This window comes from Opisthorchis viverrini (assembly GCF_000715545.1).
Source record: "Opisthorchis viverrini unplaced genomic scaffold opera_v5_612, whole genome shotgun sequence".
Classification (NCBI taxonomy): domain Eukaryota; kingdom Metazoa; phylum Platyhelminthes; class Trematoda; order Opisthorchiida; family Opisthorchiidae; genus Opisthorchis; species Opisthorchis viverrini.
In genome coordinates this window covers 58,256-78,566 of record NW_008752279.1, presented here as the reverse complement: position 1 = coordinate 78,566, position 20,311 = coordinate 58,256, and the positions used below count along the sequence as shown (strand labels likewise).

Sequence of the window (20,311 nt, the reverse complement as noted above, 5' to 3'; positions counted from 1 at the left end):
TTTCGAGCGGCATCCAAGACGTTTGCTGCAAACATCATCATATTTTTGTTGCGATCGTAGGATTGGGGCATTGACTAGCTATTTGCTCCAGATTTGGATTGGTTTGAATATGCTTAAATGGTCGATTGACAATGTGGACGGATATAAGCGATCAACCCAGTCTGTACCTGGGTGACTAAGCTCACAACCGCAACACAGAGAATAACACAATTACGGTGGCCGTCTACCTCTATCTCACAATCAAATGCATCAAGCAGTTGAGGGTAATCACCTGAAGCATTTCTGGCAGTGTTCATTGTTTATCTGAATTTCGGGTATCCGAACTTTCTTCAGATGAGCTGGGAAGCAGTCGTATTATCCGAATCTGCATCGAGCTGAATTTTAGTTGTGCTCCCGTTTGCTCTGGTTGTCATTCACTTTTGACGTGCATTGATCTGGCTATCGAATGTTGCAAGCGTTACGTTAAAGTAAGATTCGGACTGGCTTTGTCTGTTCCATGACCTCAGGGATTGATTGCGCCTTCAGCTAGATTTTTGCGTCAAGTATTGAATTTTCCTATGCCCAAACCAAACGCACACCAAACATTTGTGCATTTTATACGCACATAGTCGTAAAAAATGCCATTCAATGAATTGCCAACATACTGAGCTTTGCTTTGTTTGTATTTGGGATTCAGAAGTCGCTGGCACTCATGGGTAATAAACTGCAGTGTTATATCAATAGTTAGTTGTCTTATTCAGTATTATCGGTCCGATATATCCGCCTAAACGTGACGAAAGACTGCATATAAAAATAAGACACTTGGAGTGGCTTCCGGTCTTAGTAGATAAATTGAAATTTCGCATTAAATAATTAATCTACCGGCATGACTGGTATAGTATTTGGTTTGCTTTTCCGCAGGTTTCATACGTTGGTAGCGGATATTGAACAAAGGGGAACGCTTACCGAAAATTGTTGAGAGTTGCTGCATGGGTCTGTCAAACCATCTTTGTAAATTCTGAACCACGAATCGAAGGTTTGGACGGCATCATTGTCATAAAAGATCTCCATGATGCTGTTGGTTGTCGATTCGACTGAATTTGTATCTGGAGCAGAATTTAGTGGCTAAATTTACGGTTGCTGCGTCACTCTTTCCACCAAACATAATTCCACCGTTTCAACCTGGTTTTGTTATTGTAGCGGATTATTTTCAACGCCTTAGCAGGTATTGCCAGGGTGTTGTGAGTTCGGGCACTACCTGACTGCCATAAGGAGCACGAGACGTTTATTGAAAACATGTGAGGGTGTGCGAGTGAAACAATTACAAGGGACCTCAAGATATGTGAGGGTTACTTTTGTCGTCCCGGGCTGTTGCGGAATTGATTGGATGCTTGGTTGGCCTGCATGCTTGCCGGCTTCCTATTGAGATTTTGGTGTGTTATAGGGACTTAGTTTGTTCTCAGTTGATTTGAGAACTTGACCCTCCTGATATCCGCATAAAGAATGAATAAAACGTGGCACATCTATTACAGGAATATTATATTGTTTGATGGTGGACCACCACGTCATACTGAAACGCTTATCTTGTCAAGTGCTTCAATTCGCAGGTATGCCTACTGGCCGATTTTTCGTACATCATAGTAAATTAATACTGTCCCTTTAAGCATGCACTGAACTATTTGTCGGTAATGCATTTATTTACCATTCGTCAGGAAAACCTAAAAAGGTAAAATAAACGTGATACTGTCTTGACGAACTTCAAAACCCGGTCTCATTCCACAATAGTTTATATAATGTGGTTCTAGTTTGGTTTGAGTTTTTTTCTAACAAAACACACTTTTTTCATTCTAAACGAAAATTGGCGGTTGAAAATCAGGCAATCTGTGTATTTCATACAAAAATCCTGTGAATGAAACCTCCAAACTATTTGCCACGGAATGATAGAGCGCAACTTAACAGCATAAAATAACGCTCCCGCAGAACACAACGCCTAAATTGTGTGGATAAACCTCGTTAACTCTATTTTATGCAATTTTATATAGGTTTGTCTAATAATACGCATAAATCACACGCTACTGTACGTTTTCGACAATTCGGAGCACCATAATTCTTTACGCTCCCAAAAATACACACTAAGTTATGCGTTCTATTGGCAACATTTTGTGTAATTGTCTGGTGTGGTTTCATGAAACAGAAAATGTCTTTTGCAAAATTCTAGATGAGTAAGATAAAAAACGGATGAATTCACTCAGAAAGGTGCGAGCGGGAAAATTCCTCTAGTGCGGCGTTCGTGATAGCTCGTCCGGAATATCTGTAATTCGGAGACAGAGGGGGTTGCAGACGTTAAATCATATGCTAAACATGTGTAAGCGGGAACAGCCAAGTTGTTGCAGTTCGCCGGACATGAACAACGTGACCGCTGTCCTGTAGCATTCACCTTAATAAACTCTCACCGATCACCTTCTGCTGAAACTGAGTTATTAGTAGCAGATTTCCTGATGCATCTTCAATCATACACACCTGCGCCATTTCATTTGTAATTCTCACCAAATGCGTACAGTCCTGGGGACTGGAGATATGTTGAAGGATAAAATGGTCCACTTCAATTTTTGTACGATAAATATGTGCTTCGTATGGCGTCGATAGGCGTTCATATGTATTCCGCTACTCAGCGTTGCCTTGCTAGTGTGCATGTTAGGCTTTTTTGTGAAAAATTTAAGCGTCAGTAAACTTTGGAGTCAGTTCTTCCATAGACTGGGTTATCTAAACTGTGTTCGGGATTCATTCTGTCATATCGAAGAAGCCCCGCAAACTCTAATTGAGAATTGTCTGCCATTTTCTATCTTCACGCGTTAAATATTATATACATTTTCCGTTTAGGAAGCTACATGTGAAGATGAACGCACATTTTCCTCCTTAAAAGTTTGGTTTTGCGAATATTTGCTGTGCTGAATAAAATCAATTTGTTAGCATGAGTTAGTTTTGCATCTTATTATCTAGAGTAAGTACTAGTCCTATCCATCCCAAAGCCATTTTTAAATCGGAAGGAAATAAACGGAATGAACGTACTTGTTCAGTTCCCGCTTGTTACAGCGCACCATAATTAACTAAATGCAACAAAGTGGATGGCAATTTTTTCACACGCAGTCAAAATGCAAAAAAAGTGTGGAGGTTTAAACGCCCTTCTTAGATATAGTATACTTCTCGCTGTATCCCAATTTAAACACCCGTGTAATGGCATTTCTCATGCTTTCCTCACGTATTTTGGCAAAACTGCGCCGAAGAACAGCACGGCGTATTTTGTTGCCCAAATACAATAACACAACTTGGGAACCTGCAAACACTAGTAATTTACTGGTTGGATCTAGCCTACGTCTGTCTGTCCAAAGCGAAAATATGATACATGAAACCCATAACTATTCGCCTGTGATTTCCCTTCTCTAACAATAGAGTGATTACAAAAGAATTATCGCATAATTTTCCTATTTTAAGGAAAATTCCTGTTTCACATAATATCCCATTAAAGGATTTGTTTGTTTGTTTTGGTTGGTTTGTTTTTATTACAATAAAAGAGATTCTAATGAATGCACAAATAACAAATATGGACGACGGGTTTGCCAAGTGATATGAAGTAGGGTTAATCTCCGCAAAGACGCCAGCCATTTTGAGGTTAATGTCGACTGTAATTTAAAATTCAGAACATTGAATCGACAAGAAACAAAACTACTTTGGTTTTTGTTATGATGCTTAGTGGGAGGATCAGAAATCGTTTCATTCAGGATAACCTGATTACAGCGACATCCCAAAGGATTAACCTAACATATCATCAGAAATTTAGGCTGTGTATTACTTTGTCTTTGATCGGAACGCTCCTACATGACCTGCTGTCTAATCAGGTAATAAGCATTTGAGTGTTTCAAAAGTACCCGCAAAGGAACAAATAGATACCATCCTTTGAAGCACTTGATAAACCATCGCCGTCACAATGTTGATTAAACTGCTCCAGAAATCCGTGTTGCTACACTGTCCGTGGTGGGGAATTCGAAGCTATCCATCTAAAATGTTTATTAACCACCGGACATCCACGGCACTGCAATTCGTGGTCATAATTCTAAATGCTCAGCAAAAGTATTTCAATGAGCGTTTCGTAAACCTGAAGGACATAAATGGTGCACAGTACCTTTACTTGTGCGCACGGCACCAGGCTGTTAGCAAGCTGTTTAGTGTAAACTTGTTCAATAGCGAATAGAATTTGTACGGAACCGCTTTCTGAGGAGTGTAAAAGTTAAACGTAGAGGGAGCTCGTTCGATTTCTTCGAGAAAAAGGTCTTGGTGAATACAATCCTGACATGTTGTCTTGGATTTCGCTGCAGTAATTATTGGTATATTTTACATGGTGTTTAGCTAAGCTACCCGCAAGCATAAGAATCGGGAGTGTTCGTAAGTTGGAAATGCAAACAGTACCCTACTATCGCAAAAAAGCATTAACCCGGCGCCAGAATAGCAGTTTATCAGCTGTCAATGTATTTCAGCCACGAAGTAAACCGACACCAACGTATTCGTTTGAGAATTGTGTTAGCGTCTTGGATACAAGATGGACGCCTTATTTGACATCAAAATGGCTATACTGCCCACGGACCAAAATAAGCAAACGTAGCAACTTTTGTAACAGGCATATGCTGATTTAATCCCGAAAGGAAAAATCCCTTGGATGGCCATCTCTAAATGTACATTCTTCTCGTTGTGTGATCTGATTTTACTGCTGAGTTACCATTGATAATTTGAAAAGCTTTGGTAATTTTGCAATACAAGATTTTTTTGCGAGTAAATCAAATGTTTGGTCGGAAACCATACATAAAACTTTCAGACGTATTCCTGAAACCTACACCGAGCGGTACTTTACAGAGCCTTTAGTTGAAAGGGTTTTCATCAAGGTTGTAGCCTTTTATTTGTGGAAAGCTTTCGACTGCCTGAATGAAGGGGGAGTATTAGATGCACAGTTCGCAAATGGCCGAGTGTAGGCGATTTCAAATTTTTCAACCGTGTTGAGAAGCAACCTTTGCTTGTAGTTCATTCATGTCAAGTTTCCTGCCAGCACTTAAGCAAGCATAATTGACTCTCAAGTCTTCATTCAGATTCCACGCCTTCAGTGGTTTAATCGAACACTCACACTGTGGGTTGCAATAATGGCTTAAATCTCTAACTAATTTGTATTTCAGACTAAACAAATATGTCCTTAAATATAGCCACAGTGTGGCAAAATAAGAGTTTCGTTTAATGTTCTTGTTGAACTTACGGCGGAACAGATTGATCAAATGTTTTTGATATAGCTGACAAGATGTTCCATATAAACGTAAATTCACAGGCCAGGCTGTGAACTTGCAGAATGGTTTCATCTCAAATGCAACGGGTATTCTTATGCATCAGAATGCATAATCAAGGCTCTATTGTTCGCGAGCTGTTACTTTAAAAGTGAAAATGGTAGTTCGGTGGACCTGAATAATTTGAGCCAACGTGTATAGAAATATAGATGAAGCAAGTTTTCATTTGAGGATTCAGCGTACTTCCCCAGAGAACTGTATCGAGAGATCTGAAATATGGTTGGGTTGATATTATAATGGTGTCTTCATTGCCAAGAATAAAATGTACTATGTATTAAGTACATTGAGCAATAAGTTCAACCTTGCTGAATTACGCGCAATATCGAAACTTCATGCTCTCCAAATAAAGCTTTATAAAATACATGGTTACGTCTATACAGTAATGAAATAAATTTGTACGAACATGAAATAACAGGATTAAGTAGGCTTCTATACAGCGGTTAGTGAATTGTTAATTCCCAGATGGATTTCACAGCTCACGCTGATTCAAGCGAAGTTTGTCATTGGTGAGCAGCACTCACGTGTGACAAAATCGGTTTACATTCCATCAAAATGACGTTGTATGTGCTAAAGGAAAAAGCTGGGAATCGCAGTGTACACAGTGATAATAGTATAAGAAAATCAACACTATCCCGCAAAGTTTGCACGAATTTCTCTAACACAGAAACCCAATACGCCTTTTGCAAGAATGAAATCGTTTGGAAAGGTGAAGTCTCTCTAGGAAAAACGCGTCCCTAAACCCGAAGTATGCGCTCAATTTGGGCGGAGATCCTGTCCTCTACTCCGTCCATCTAATAAATGTGAGTTTCAACACGTACGGTGTAGCCAGTGACCTTCTGGGTTCCGACGCCAGAGGAGCGATGGCAACAGATATCCCATTCACCGGAAAGGAGTGTATGGTCTTTCACCGACACGGTCTTCACCGCCATAGGCAGATTCAGCTTATTCAGCCACTTCAGAAGAACTAAACGCATAATTAGCAGTGCTTTCGACTGCGGGAAATTTGGAAATGGATTTTAAATCAATATGTGTTCGAAAGTTTCTGAAGACTAGAAGCCGTTGATTAAATATTGTCCACACCGGTAACTCTGCATTAGCTTGGAATAGGCCGACTGTTCGCGGGTGAACGCTGTTGCTTTACCACATTCCGCGTCATCATATTCTGAACTGGAGCTCCAACGGGTTAAGTCAAACTCACATACAAACGCTTACAAAAACAACAGCTGTTTGCCCAAATTGATCTCGGTCGAAAAATGGCCATCTAACTGTCGTTAGAGAGGGATGCTGCCGAGAAACTATATGTTTGTTTTTACGCATTTGGTCATTAGCGACATTAGTTTTATCAAACCAAGATGTTATTTTTAGCAAACTGTGCGTGATGGACATCCGCATGTTGCATCCACTTCTTAACAGGGAATCATATTTGATCGAAATGGAAAATGATGGAAAGCGATTCAGTAGTGTAGGCACTGGCACATTTCACATCATATTCAACAAATAACTATGACAGTGCTGACGGCTAGAGTATAGTTAATGTCTGAGCAAACCATTGGTGATGCTCCTACAAGCATAGTTTCTCCTACCATCTCTAGCTTTTTTGCTTATCAGGCAGGGAATACGGCAATAACCAAACCGTTCGGTGACATAGCTTGAAGTAATATGCTAAACTTTTGGTCCAGTCAACCGAACTCCGACGAACACAGGGTCGCTCATGGGGAACCCAACTACTGTCGAGTTGAATTTGGCATTCTTCAAAGCCTTCTCAACCATTCACTGTTACGTTAGGCAGACACTGACATCGTAGGTAAAACATCAAATGCGGAAGCGGGAGTAGGAAGTCTTCGCTTTACGCTCCAGGCAAGTAAATTACAATAACCGTGGGTATAACTCCAAACTTGTTGCGAACGTGCCACTTGAAGCATGATCAGGTCGGTATAACCAAAAACTGATGCACTTCATTTTATGCAGCATCCTTGTTTGAGAGCACGTATCGAACATTTCACAGTTTGACAAGTTACGGGTCTGTGAGCGCGGAGGCTGCGCAGTAAACGTTTTCGTAGCCAGCAACGTGATGCAAGCTTTCCTAGGATATAAGTGCTTCAATCCTACGTTGTTAATTTGTTTAGCACATATTATAGAGCTGTCAGCCTTTATGGGACCCTGTGACAACAGAGACGATTTTCGCAAGTACAGGTACTGCGAGTTCAAAATACGTCACTTAACCCGGGCCAAATACGCCGTGTGTTGCTTCAACTCACCTCTGCTGCAAATGCCGAGGCAGACGTTCTAATATGCGCGTGTGATTGCTTATCCATTCAAATCTGCTGGATAATGTGTCTTGTGGATTACCAAGTCAAGTTAACAAACATAAGGATCAGTCTCCAGAAGCAGTGGTCACTTGAGGCCTCCCAAAAAGCGTCCTGGGAATATTCCCGGCCTCCTGAAAGACTGCTTTACTAGGATAGAAATGTGTTTAATGGCCTCTTCCGCTTCCCCACGGCACGCATTGATGTTTATTGTCACCGTTGAACAGCTGATCACCTATAATTGTCTGGATAGCTTTAACAAGCTTTTAACCACTTTTAACCTTTTATCAGGCTCCACACAAACCAAAACCGACATGATTTCCGGCTAACTCACAGCTAGAGGCGCGGTGCAATGTTCAAAGTGCAAGGTATCCACTTAGTGCAACGTAATTTGAATTCCGCCGGCGACATCCTTCCTGTTGTGATTTGTAGATGACTGCGGGTATTCTGCTTCCGTTAGTTTGACCATTTTTAAAAATTTATCGCACTATGTCAACTGGATAAAAAGCCACGTACACGGTCGCCTGACATTGACGTTTCGTCATTAAAGGAATCATAACCCAAAATCACCCGCTTCCGAAACTCCAACCCTTGTTTTAGCTCTATTATTTTCATCTCTCTCGCAATCGCTTCCTTCAGTATAAGCTAATCGTAACAAAATATCTGCCAACATGACTGTTGAGATCTTAAACGTCCAACCGAGATTGGTCGAAGTGGAAAGCGTGGGATAACGAAACAGGCTGAACAACGGGAATGTTGCAAACAAAAAATATCGAAAGTATTTTTCACTAGGCTATCAAATACGGGGTTCGACCGACTATGAAGTAACTTGCCACTACGTCATTGGATCATATTACTTTAAAATTATCCAAAGTTTTAATGTGGATATAAGTCTGGGGTAAACAGGGTGTCTGAAATTGGAGTACGTTTGATGGTACCTAGTATTTAGTTTAGCATTGTTGTGGGGTTACGCACGATCCACAAAAGTCCAAGTTTCAAATGAAGTTTTATCAAGTACCATGGATAAAGCGACGAACTAAATTTTATGAGCCCTAGATCGCAGGATTGCGCCTCGTTCTACACACTGATTTAAGAACCGATAATTTCTGAATGAATCCCAAAGTTTAGATTGACTCAAAATAAGTTTGTTATAATCAGGGTAGGTCCAAACGTTGGCTTAACCCTGACATGTAATGTAAAATGAAAAAACGGTTTATGTTTTGGTGTAAACTAGAATGGCGTGAAATAAAAACGTTAAAACGCGGGATTCACGTTCTGCACAGTGAGAATGAGAGTAAATCTGAAAGTATTCAAAGTTTTTTTTCACGTATTTGGGTCACCTGCAAGCCTTTATCCTAATTTCTCCAACCACTTTGCGTAAGTGTTTTGAAATACTATATACATGCAGTTGCTGCCAACGGATGAACGTTTACAAACAAAGTAGAACGGATCGACGAGAATTTATCGGATACCTCCTTCCTCCTAAAGCATCATACTTGTCACTTAAAGTTTGTATTTACAGAGCAGCATGTGAGACGACGACTCTCGTGACAGATGTGTTTATGAGCAAATCCAAACGATGGGACTGAAATGCGGCCAAAAAAGTAAACGCTTCATATGCACCGGGTTTTGAATACCAAGCGTTCTCAGTCGTCCTCTTGAGCCTTCCTGGAAGCCGACTGTTTTCCAAAAGTAATAGACAAACACTGTAAAGCAAGTAGTTTCGTAATTCCTGTAATATACCCCACCTTTCTTTGGATATGGGACAGAAATTGGACACAATACCACAGACTACTAGCTTGCTTCGTCAGTATTAGTTCTCGCTTTTGGTCAACTGGATTGACGCGCGAACACCATGAGCAACCTCAGTTCCAAGCTCTCTACTTCAGCCACCAGCCCTTTCTTGATCCTTCTGGTATCGTTCCCGTATATGCCGTTTGTTTGCGGGTTTTGTAAAAAAAGGTTGCGCTTGTCTATGTGCCCTAAGAACAGCTCCAGTTTTTTCCCTTTGAGTATGCCTATATTTTCAAGCCAGGCCGGCACGATGGTTGGTAGTGGGGGATCCTGGTGATATATTTGCAACAACCTTCAGAGCTGTTGACGCCAATCATGATCTCCAGGATCCCATGTCAAGCATTTGATATTGACAGGCAATTAGCTAGTGATCCTTTTACCCGGCAAGTTCCTGGTCCGAAAGTCATACTCTTATCAGCAAAGTGCGCTGTGCTTGAGGTCTCCGCATGTATCTCTCATGCCGCTTCCAGAAGACCGCTAAACATTGTTCCTGAATGGTTCACTTCCTCTACTCAGCATTAGTCACTGCAAGTCTGGCATATTCGATGACACCATCCGTGTGCCTTAGGAACGGGCTGTATCCCCTGTTGCAACAGTAGACATCATCCCGAACTTGAGCTGCCGGGTTAGCAGTGAGTGAAGCAGGATTCACCTGCTATCATGTTTGAGGGTCTCCTGTGCTACCAACATCCATTCTCAATTCTCATTCATACGCTGGAGATCGTATAGTTGGGCACCAACCGTGTTGAAATCCTTGAAAGACCGACTGTAGTCGACGACTGTGTCAGACGACGGCGTACTTGTCAGAAGCCGATGACTTCAGCGTCTAAACAAACCGTGCGTTGCACCGTGTCACTCTTGGAATCCCATGCTGACCGTTTGCTTGCTAGTGTTGACCTTCTGGAATTTCCCCGAGGGTTACAGTCTGGCATCATGAAACCGGAGATGGTCTTGTCGCTTCTGGACCTCCACGCCTCCAGGACATGTCCACACACCTGGAAAATTATTTGCCGACGTCGCCGTCAGTTAGTCCATCGGATCCCGGTCAACCGAAAGCAGATCCGCCGAGTCAACTACGCCGTTATCCAGACCCTATACCACCAATGACGGAAAGATGCAGCGTCTGCTGTACTCGCTGGGTCATGGAAGGATTTATACAAAGGAAACTGCGGCCTACCTACGGACGCCGAACAGTAGTGGAAACAAGTGCTCTCAGCTCCAAAACCCGCGGATAGCCGACCAAGTCGCGTAGCAGTACCACCCGACCGGAGCTTGATCGAACCAATTGCAGGAGAGGAAGTTGGCTGTACGATCCGTTTAATGGGCAATTCGTCCCCAGGCCTGGACAAGCTCACACCCAGGATGCTCCGACGGTTCAACGCTAATGTGCTCCCTGAGTATTTCAACTTATTTTTGTTATCTGGGGGTTGTTCCCCTCTGTCGTGCCCGTATTACGCTAGTGCCGAAGGTCCCACATCCGGCCTCACCAGATCAACTGAGACCGATCTCCGTGTCATCCATTCTTATCCGTTGCTTCCATAAGATGCTTGCTGATCGCTGGAGTCGTAGATTGCAACTGCACTCACTTCAGTTTGCATTTCTGCATCGATACGGCTGCTTGGAAACCACATCGCTGTTGCATGCCCTGCTTCGTCACTCTTCAGCGGCTGCCTCCAACCTCAGCTTGGCATTTGTCGATATCTCGAAAGCGTTCGATTCGGTTTCGCATGACACAGTCTTCAGATCTGCCGAGGCGTTTGGAGCTCCGTCACCTCTAGTTCGATACATCGCACAGTCCTATGAGAATGCTGTAGCAGTTTTCCCCAGTTCCGAGGTTCACTGCCACAGAGGTGTGAGGCAAGGAGATCCACTCTCCCCATTATTATTCATTATGGCAATGGATGAGGTTCTTGGATTGTCGATGCCGCAACTGGGATACCAGTTCCATGACACCTTAGTAGGTGGTTTTGCGTTCACTGACGACTGGGTCGTGTGTGCAGAAAGTCAGGTACGTCTTAAAGAGAAGCTTGAAGCTGTTGCGGTTGAGTTGGGAAGAGCTGGCATGAAAATAAACGCCCGAAAGACTAAAGTGATGGTTATTTGTGGGGACAGGAAACATCGGGCAACAGCAGTCTCAGTCGAACCATTTCGCTTTGCCGAGGAACTAATCACTCCTCTGGGTCCGACAGACACTGTAACATATTTGGGCATTCCCTTTACCTCCAAGGGGATATCGGTCTTCAACCACCGACAACACCTGCTCAAACTGCTCGAAGGTGTGACACGTGCCCCGTTGTAGCCGCATCAAAGAATGGATATCACGAGGAACTACCTGATACCAAGGCTGACATATTCGCTGGTGCTCGGCCAAGTCCACAGGAACATGCTAAAAGATTGGACAACTACATCAGGCAATATATTCGTGGCTGGCTACGTCTAATGAAGGAAACTCCGATCAGCTACATCCACTTCGGTAAACAACATGGGGGAATTGGTATCTTAAGTCTGAGTGCGACAATCCAGATGCAGCGGAAAACGCGTATGGAAAAGCCCCTTTTCAACTCAGTGCCGAGTACTACGAAATGTGGTCAACGATTCCGCATTTGGAAAAATTGTTCGGGGTATCAGCCTTCCGATCCGAGCCCATGGTGCACCCGTAAACACCAGGGAGGAGCTGGTGGCTGCTTGGGGTGAAAGTCTGCACAACAGCGTTGACGGTCGCGGTGTACGAGAGTTGGTCACTTCGCCTCTCGCGAATCGACGGCTCGTATTCCCAGAACGAGTGTTTCCACGGCTATTAATCCGCGGTATGCAGCTCCGATGCAACCTGCTCAGGACGAGATTTAGAAGCGCTCGGCATGGTCATGGTGGTCAGAGGATCGTATGTCGTGGAAACTGTGGCCGACCGGAGAGTTTGGTGCATATTTTGCAATCCTGCTGGATCACGCATGATGCCAGATGCGCTCGTCATAATCGGGTTGCAAGGGAACTTGCAAAACGTCTCCGTCGACTAAGGTACACCGTCTCCGAGGAGTTGAGAGCCCCCACTTCTACGTCGTTCATCAAACCTGACCTAATCGCTGTTCGAGATCACCGTGCAACTGTAATAGTCGTCAGCATAGTCTCGGATTGGCGTGGAGTGACTGTGTGGAATGAAAAGAAGCAGAAGTATGGTGCTGATGAATATTCCCTTGCCATCATCTCAGCCCTACGTGCCGTCGATTGTGATATCGACTTTGTGGTTCACCAACCGATGATCATCTCTTATCGAGGGATCTGCTTTTCTCAATCCGCTAAGGCTCTTATTGGACTGGGACTTCCTAAGGTCGCAGTCAGTGACTTGCGTTTGCTTGCCATTGTGAGCTACCTGCGTTCTTATGACACTTTTATGCGTGGCGCATGGCATTGAAGGTACATTTTTGCCATTTAATATCACACCAGACCCATTATGACGGTCACTTTGTGCCAGATGTGCGAGTATTGACTGTGCTAGCGCACACTGCGCCTTGAATAGCATTCACCATTACTTGTCCTTTCTTTGGTTGTTGGTCTTTAGACGCGTGTTCCCATACCAGAATCTTTACATACTTTGGGATTCACCTCATCAGACTGGCACTGTCCTTGGCATGATTTCCGATGAGGCGTTTCTCTCTTTTCTCCCATATTCTCCTGTTACTCTTTCGCATTCATCGCTTGCATTCACTTTTTATGTCTATGGCCATGCTCTTCAAAAATAAATGATAATATGTGCCGTGATCCTGACAAGTAAACTGTCGTTGGTCCCAATTGATACTGGATATCCCTAACAGTGAGCGCCGTTCTCTAACCGCCGTTTGACTGGATAGCTTGCGGTCGGTATCCGGGACGCCGTGAACTAAGAACAATGCTGCAGCGAATAAAAGATTGCCGCATTCAAAGGGAGAGCTACAGCCACGTTAAAGGTTAATTTATTCAAATGGTGAAAATTCTCAAGAAATCACCAATAGCTGTTCGCCCTCTTCACAACTACAACAGAGAAGTTTTTGGCACTGTCAGCTTCTCCGGTTATGCCATAACGCGAGCGTGTTTCTGGACTCTTCCCGCAAACAGGAGAAGTCAACTGACCGGATGGCATGGTCGGAAGTAAAGAGGATGCTGTGTTACATCCACCGTCACAAGCCAAACGGGTGTTCACTGTTAAGCAGTACTTCGGAATACTTCTTGACCACATAGAGTGCCACGGAACATTGCAAGCTTTCTAAAATGCAGTTCTCCCGGGGGAGTTCTTGGATAAATTTCAACCTTGACTGATCCGTGTTCTGGGAGCAGGTTTCATCACATAACGTTCAGCACTACTTTCGCGCTCTTTAATGATTCCGCCTCAAAATTGCTCACTTCGTATGTGGATTAATCAAAGTTTTGTGTTGGGTGCAAAGTTTGGCTTTCAATTTTCAATCGGTATCCACCCAATGCCATCATCGGTAACGCACACACAGTTTGTATGCAGCTTCATGCCGTATATGCATCAGTGGTACTCTTATTTCCTTAGCGCTCGGTATTGTTATCATTGCACTAATCGCAACTCATGCTGGCAGATAATTATGTATGGCGATAGTGATTTGTGCATTCAAGCATGCTACAGTTGTAGTACTGAGATCCATTAGTTATACCTCCAAGCATTTTGGTTATTCGGATAAATGGTAACTGAAGTCCTTCAGTGGTTTCTTATCACGCTTCTCCTGTAACAGCAAAGTGGGCATCGGCGAGCCAGTCGATCATCGTGGCATGTTCACTAGCACCTCAGCACCCAGGGGGTCGGTTGTCATTGCCACTCGGTACTGGATACCGAGCACCAACATCATCTCTTCGGCGGTATTTGCAAGGCGGTAAACATTAGCAAAACTCCCCTTTCAGTCCCAAAGTAGGACGTCCCAAACGTCACCGCATTCCGATTACGAATATTGTCGGGTTGCATCCCGGTCACATCACGGATTTCTCAAATAATTTCATGGCTTGTGTGTCAAATTCCTCTGCAAATGCTTCATACAGCTCCCTCTGTACGCACGTACGGTTTAATTCGCCCGGACTCTGAGGTGAGACCTTATTGCCGCTAAAATATCCTAGTCAGCTCTTGGTCTTCCTACAACCGCAACGCCCTTCAATTCCGCCATGAATGCCCCACATTTTTACTCCTTAAATCTTGTGACCAAAAAACGCCCCTATCATAGTCACTGCATCAAATAAAGGAACAAACGCAGTCCGCTGCGGGTTTACTTACCTGCAAACACGAACTTAGTGGTAACAAGACATGAGACAATAGAGATCACGTCTCACTTACACAGAGTCTTGAAGAAACGAACTTTATCGAACAATTCGTGATGTAAATTGACTATCAAACAAGGATGACCGAACACAGCGAACGGTTCCATAATATTCATAGTGAACCCCGTTTTCGCGAGTTGAGGGTTTGAAGTTCAACCAACATGCCGTAGACGAATTTCGTGATTCATAAATAGTAGGGCTTGTCTTTCGGATACAGTTCCCTGCGTTTAATTGCCATATTGGATAATAGGAGCGGTGAATAACGGTAAAAGTGGCTACAAGTGCCCCACCGTATGACCACAAAATCACTGACCCGGGAGGGCAAATATCAGGGAGTTCCATATAGTTTGAATAAAAATTGAAAGACAAAATCATCCATATGAAGAACAAGGAAATTCTGATGATGATTTTTAGCAATTTTGAGTGTAAAAATAATGGTGATGGGTACCCGTAGACCACTGCTGATCCCCGTAGTAATGACTGGCATTACCGATGCGACCTAGGAGGCGTCTAGTATTGTGGGGTAAGAATGTCTGGAAGATTTACTTATCTAGTTAAAAGCAGTTTTATTTGGTTCAGTCGGCTGAGCTATTTATGCCAGATGTGTATTTCATATATTTTACAAGGCCCACATAACGGCGCTTCTTTTTCAAAAAAGAACGCAGTTTCTACCCATTTTGTGCCAATTGCTCATGATCGCAAAAAGAGCATTATTAGATTTTATTTGAACAGAAGTCACAATCCTGCCTTTTTAGAAAGTACTTTAGAGCGAATCACTACAAAACCCGTGATTTTCGGACCTGCGCCGGAAAGACAATTTCCACTATAATAAACACCATCAATTATATACGAATTCTACCAAGAAAAATTAGACCGAGACAAAACACACTGAAGTGTACGACGCAAGTCGAAGTTTTCTTCCTTCAGACATATGCTTGCACAAGAGAGAACATTTGACAGAACGGCTTAATAAAACAGCTTATTCACATGGTACGAGATATACGATATTATCGGCATAAGCCTCCAATAAGCGGATGAACGCCTCATTCTGCGGAGTCCGCTGGACAGTAATTCTGTCCCACATTCATTTCAGAAATTAAGGAGGTTACAAAAGAGTGTAAGTTAGGTAGGCAGTTCGCATTTCAAATATACCCAAACCAAACAGCGGCTACACAACCAAGATTTGGACTTGGGCGAGCCCGTCGTTGTTTTTATACGCGATAAAAGCTGTAAATGAACACCAGAATTTATAGTTCCAAAGATAAAACACTCCGCCGAAAGTGTATTGTTTGAAAATCAGACAACTCTCTATAGTATCGATCATTTTACGACCGCAGCACCCCTCGGATGTCCATTTGACATGCCGCACATAGGAAGTACAAATGCTGAAATACTGCCAACTTTGCAAGGCTTGACACGTGCCACTGATATGACTCATAACGCAAGCGCCCTTCTAGCGTGTAAGGTTCCTGTGGAAACCTAGTGAGAATCCGTAAATGATGCTTGAAAGATGTTGAAGTCCGGAAAACTCATAGTTTGCTGTACTTTTCCGGGTTTGCTTGTAGATTGTATACTGCTTCTTTGTTCGTCCAAACAGCTTAGGAATGCTTATCATCGTGTGGCTCTTATAATTACCGATATCTCGTCAGAAAATTTCAGTCAGGCGCTGGATGAATAGGTAAAAGCTCCTAAGGTTACGGTTTCCTGATGCTGCGAGACAAGCTTAGGCATTCTAAATGATGTCAGGAAATTCAAAGGACACCGTCATTCTGCCATAGGTTAGGATATGAAAGACGAATTAGGTGATTATGGTACATAATTCAAAACCAACATTCATATCCACTAGTGACGAGGTTTTACCGTGACAGTGATGCGCTGGTATTTAAGAGCTGTTCCACCAAGGCGAACTTGTGGATCATTGAAAAAAGGAGATTTAAGAATATATACAAAATTAAAAGAGCTGTCCCTGTTGTTTGCCTTCAAATTTAACTACGACTTTGAGAAACAGCATATGTGTTTCACTATGCTATGAGTGGAAAAAGTGGTGAAGTCCAACTTCGGAAGTACGTGAGCTCCTGTTTTGTGTACTTTTGACAACCCATAGAAACCTGGTTGACTGTTACATTCGGGTGCACAAAATTCTCACCCTATTTGACCGACGTTGGGTTTTATTTATTGCAAATAGCTATTAACCCACAGTTTATTCACTTTCAGGGTTAGACATTCTCCGGTTAGATCTTCTTGCATGTACACTTGCACACAACCGTCAAGTTTCTCTTTCTGCTTTGATCAATTAGGTAAAACGGCCAAGATCCAGTGAGGTCAGTGCGCCGACTCCTACTAGTCCTTCGAATTAATTGCCGCTTCATAGGCCATTTGTAGACACGTGGTCAAATCCACAGTGATGCCGCTTCCGAAGCGTTTTAAAATGTGTGTTCTGGGGCCTAGAGTATTTCCACAAGAGTTTGCAGATGGTGAGGAAAATTATACCTCACAATTCACTGATGAACAAGCGGAGCAACAAAGTTCAGAATTTGGATGCTATCAGGAAGCAATGAAACACTGTAACACATATCATTTATGTAGTTACGGTTTGCATACCATTCACATTAAAATGTTGGAACTCATGGGATCTTGTACCATAATGACATGCATTCGATTAGCTCCATGATACAGAATATAATCCAAATTATTAATTACTATAAATTTACCCAGAATAATTTAGCTGCCGCTACTCACAATTTGCTTTGTAAGAGATGAAATCTTACAAAATATGCTTAGTCGTACAAAATATTTGATGTACAACCACTTACCGCTATAACACAGTCATTATGGCGACCAAATTAGGCATTATCGAGGAAAACCCAGAATCTTTGGAATTCTGCTTGTGAAAGCGATCGACGGAAGTGAGAAAGAAAGTTTCACAATGGATGGTAACTTGTGGCCCTGGCGGGTCTCATTTACTAAGATGAACTGCTATGTCTTGTATGTACGTATGTTGTTCTAATATATCGCGTCCCTGATTCACGGAGTTCTAACCAGACGCGCCTAGTTCATAACTCATCAGCGTCGAAATATTTATTCGGGATGAGTGACAACTCCGCCTGGATTAAGGTGAACGTAATCAGCCGCACATCCGTCGGGCACTTCATAAGATTGAGTTTAAGCATATTATAATGCTATCGAGAAAACTATTGATTTTCTATCTATTCCGATCAACTCATGGTGCCATGACAATTTTCTAAGGCAAGAAACAGTCGATTTTGTGCGAATACTGAACAAATGACTGAGTATCATGAGGGTAATTTAATTGCAGTGGGCTTCATTTTATCAGAACGTCAGTCTTCATGCGAGATTATTATACATATTTACGCTGCTTTAGTTACGATACTGCCTGAGCTCTGTAACCGACTGCGCACGAAAACATGAGATTGCACATTTAGGTCGAGGGTATAATCACAGAATACTGGTTTACAGAAAACAAACTGCTTCAATGTACGTAACTAAAAATGAGCTGTGAATAAGTTCTTCGATTGCACCGGCAATTCACGACTTGAATAAAGCCACTTAAAGCATTGAACGTGCCAGTTCTCAGTGCCCATATTCTGTATTCTCGGCTTTCCTGTTGAGATGTATACATTTTAAGTTTTTCCGGTTAGAAACCTCAAATTGACGCTATGTACCAGTTATCGTTAAGTGGAGTAAGGTGGTTAAAATTCATTTACGTTCAGCGTGCAAACGCTTGTCTTCTAATATCAAAATACGATAGCCGTATTGACGTGAGGCGCCTCCAAGTGCATTTATGAAGATCTGTTTGCAAACAGGCGCCCTAGAATATAACTGATTTAGCCTTGGACTCATGAAAATTCCAAATCAATCGTTATTAGTTATTCTTCACCGGAGGTTTTTTCACAAAGAATAAATTTTGTAAGTCTATCGGGAATAGACGACAAATTTTATGGATGTCCTTACAAATGTTGTGGCGAGTGGAGGCAAGTAGATGCGCACACCTCGGAGAACCATGGAGCAATAAATTCACTCTTAAACACTTCAAACCAACCAATTTAACTTTAGCGAATCAAGCCACTATTGATATCAGTTGTAATTACTCAGTCAAACCGAGAAATTTTTATCAGATTTTACATAATTTGAAAAGAGGGTAGAAACTGCCTGGGCGCTAAGATTTCTTTTGTGCGAAATGAGTAAATTATGGTGATTAACTAAGAGAAGTTAGTATTTGCGCAGCAATTTTGTGGGCTATATCGTTTAGGTAATACGGCGTTCTTTATCCACTTAACTGATGACATAACCGTTTTGAAAAAAAATGGGTACTTTGATGAAAGTTTCAAAGGTTCTTCGGGTGGGTTGGTGTTTCTTTCAGCGTGTATGAGGCTGGATACGCATATACTAGCACAAATGTCTTCGAAACAATACAGTTTCATTTGTTGCTACTAATTAAAAGGAAGTAGCACACTGTCAATCCAAAAACGCTACGCGTGCTTTGGGTTTCGGGCATCAAATAACAAAATATATGTGGCATGATTAGGTTAGTTTTGCAGAGCAGTTTAGGTTAAGCTCATTGACAAAATATATCCAGGCATCCTAAACTAAAATATCGATTGTATTTTCAGAGTAGTTGAGGACATCTGGGCTTCTGAAAATGTTCTAACAACTGCTGTAGGACTTTAAAAATTTGAAGCCCCACAAGTTTGAAGTAAGAAATGCGGTACCCGAGTGTGAAAAAAATGTAAGATAGCCTCGATTGTTGTAAAGATTTTTTGAGGAAATGCTTGTTTTTATTTGGGCATACTTACGGTTCAAATCACGCTCCGAAACCCGTTCACAAAGGGTCATATTTAGGGTTTTACGATCGTCAGATTTTGAAATCGTGATTATTAATTCAGAGATATTCATATTTTGATATACGACCGGACAAATTGCTGCTAAACATAATCAAATATGGGCGAATCATTCTACGCTTTACTATAATTTGTTGGTCGATGTGTCTCATTCATACTTAGGCGTTTGAGATCACCAATATTTAAGGAAGGTAACCGCAGCTGGAAAGTTCTCAGCAGTACTGGTCGCGTGAAGGTCACATTGTAATATGTGTTTTATTTAAAAGTCTGTTGGGTAAATGGCGATGAGTCCATTATCTTTGTTAAGGATGTCTCACATATTTCAGTGGAATTGTTATACTTGACAAGTATATCCCGGTAAAAGACGCAATTAATGAATTGAAACTTATGACAAACCTTCGTTAATTTTGTGGCCGAAAAAAAACTAAAAGTTTGACTTGATTAAATCGTAAAATACATTCAATCTATGATCAAGAAGACCGCTGATGATGCACATTTCCAACGTTGATAATGCGAATAGATATGCGTTTATTCATTCCGCAAATATAAAATATTCATTAAAATGGCCAATAGAGCAGCATCGTCAGAGTACCGAAAGCACTACTATGAGCCGGTGTGTCTGCTGGAACGCGTTTGCACAACAATAACCAGTGTCTTATACGAAATGGGTTTTATATTGCCCACTGCTTCT

At 42.2% G+C, this 20,311-nt stretch overlaps 1 protein-coding gene across 1 annotated transcript in view; it reads left to right on the top strand.

Annotated features, from left to right (window-relative positions):
• The window catches only part of T265_11860 (hypothetical protein), a gene marked incomplete at both ends in the record, with an annotated part of 71,901 nt that extends 61,206 nt beyond the window's left edge, over nt 1-10,695 (top strand). Inside the window, one exon of the mRNA XM_009178657.1 lies at nt 10,385-10,695. Coding sequence (XP_009176921.1) covers nt 10,385-10,695 — 311 coding nt within the window. The remainder of the gene's footprint in view (nt 1-10,384) is intronic.
• Between the last annotated feature and the right edge of the window lie 9,616 nt (nt 10,696-20,311).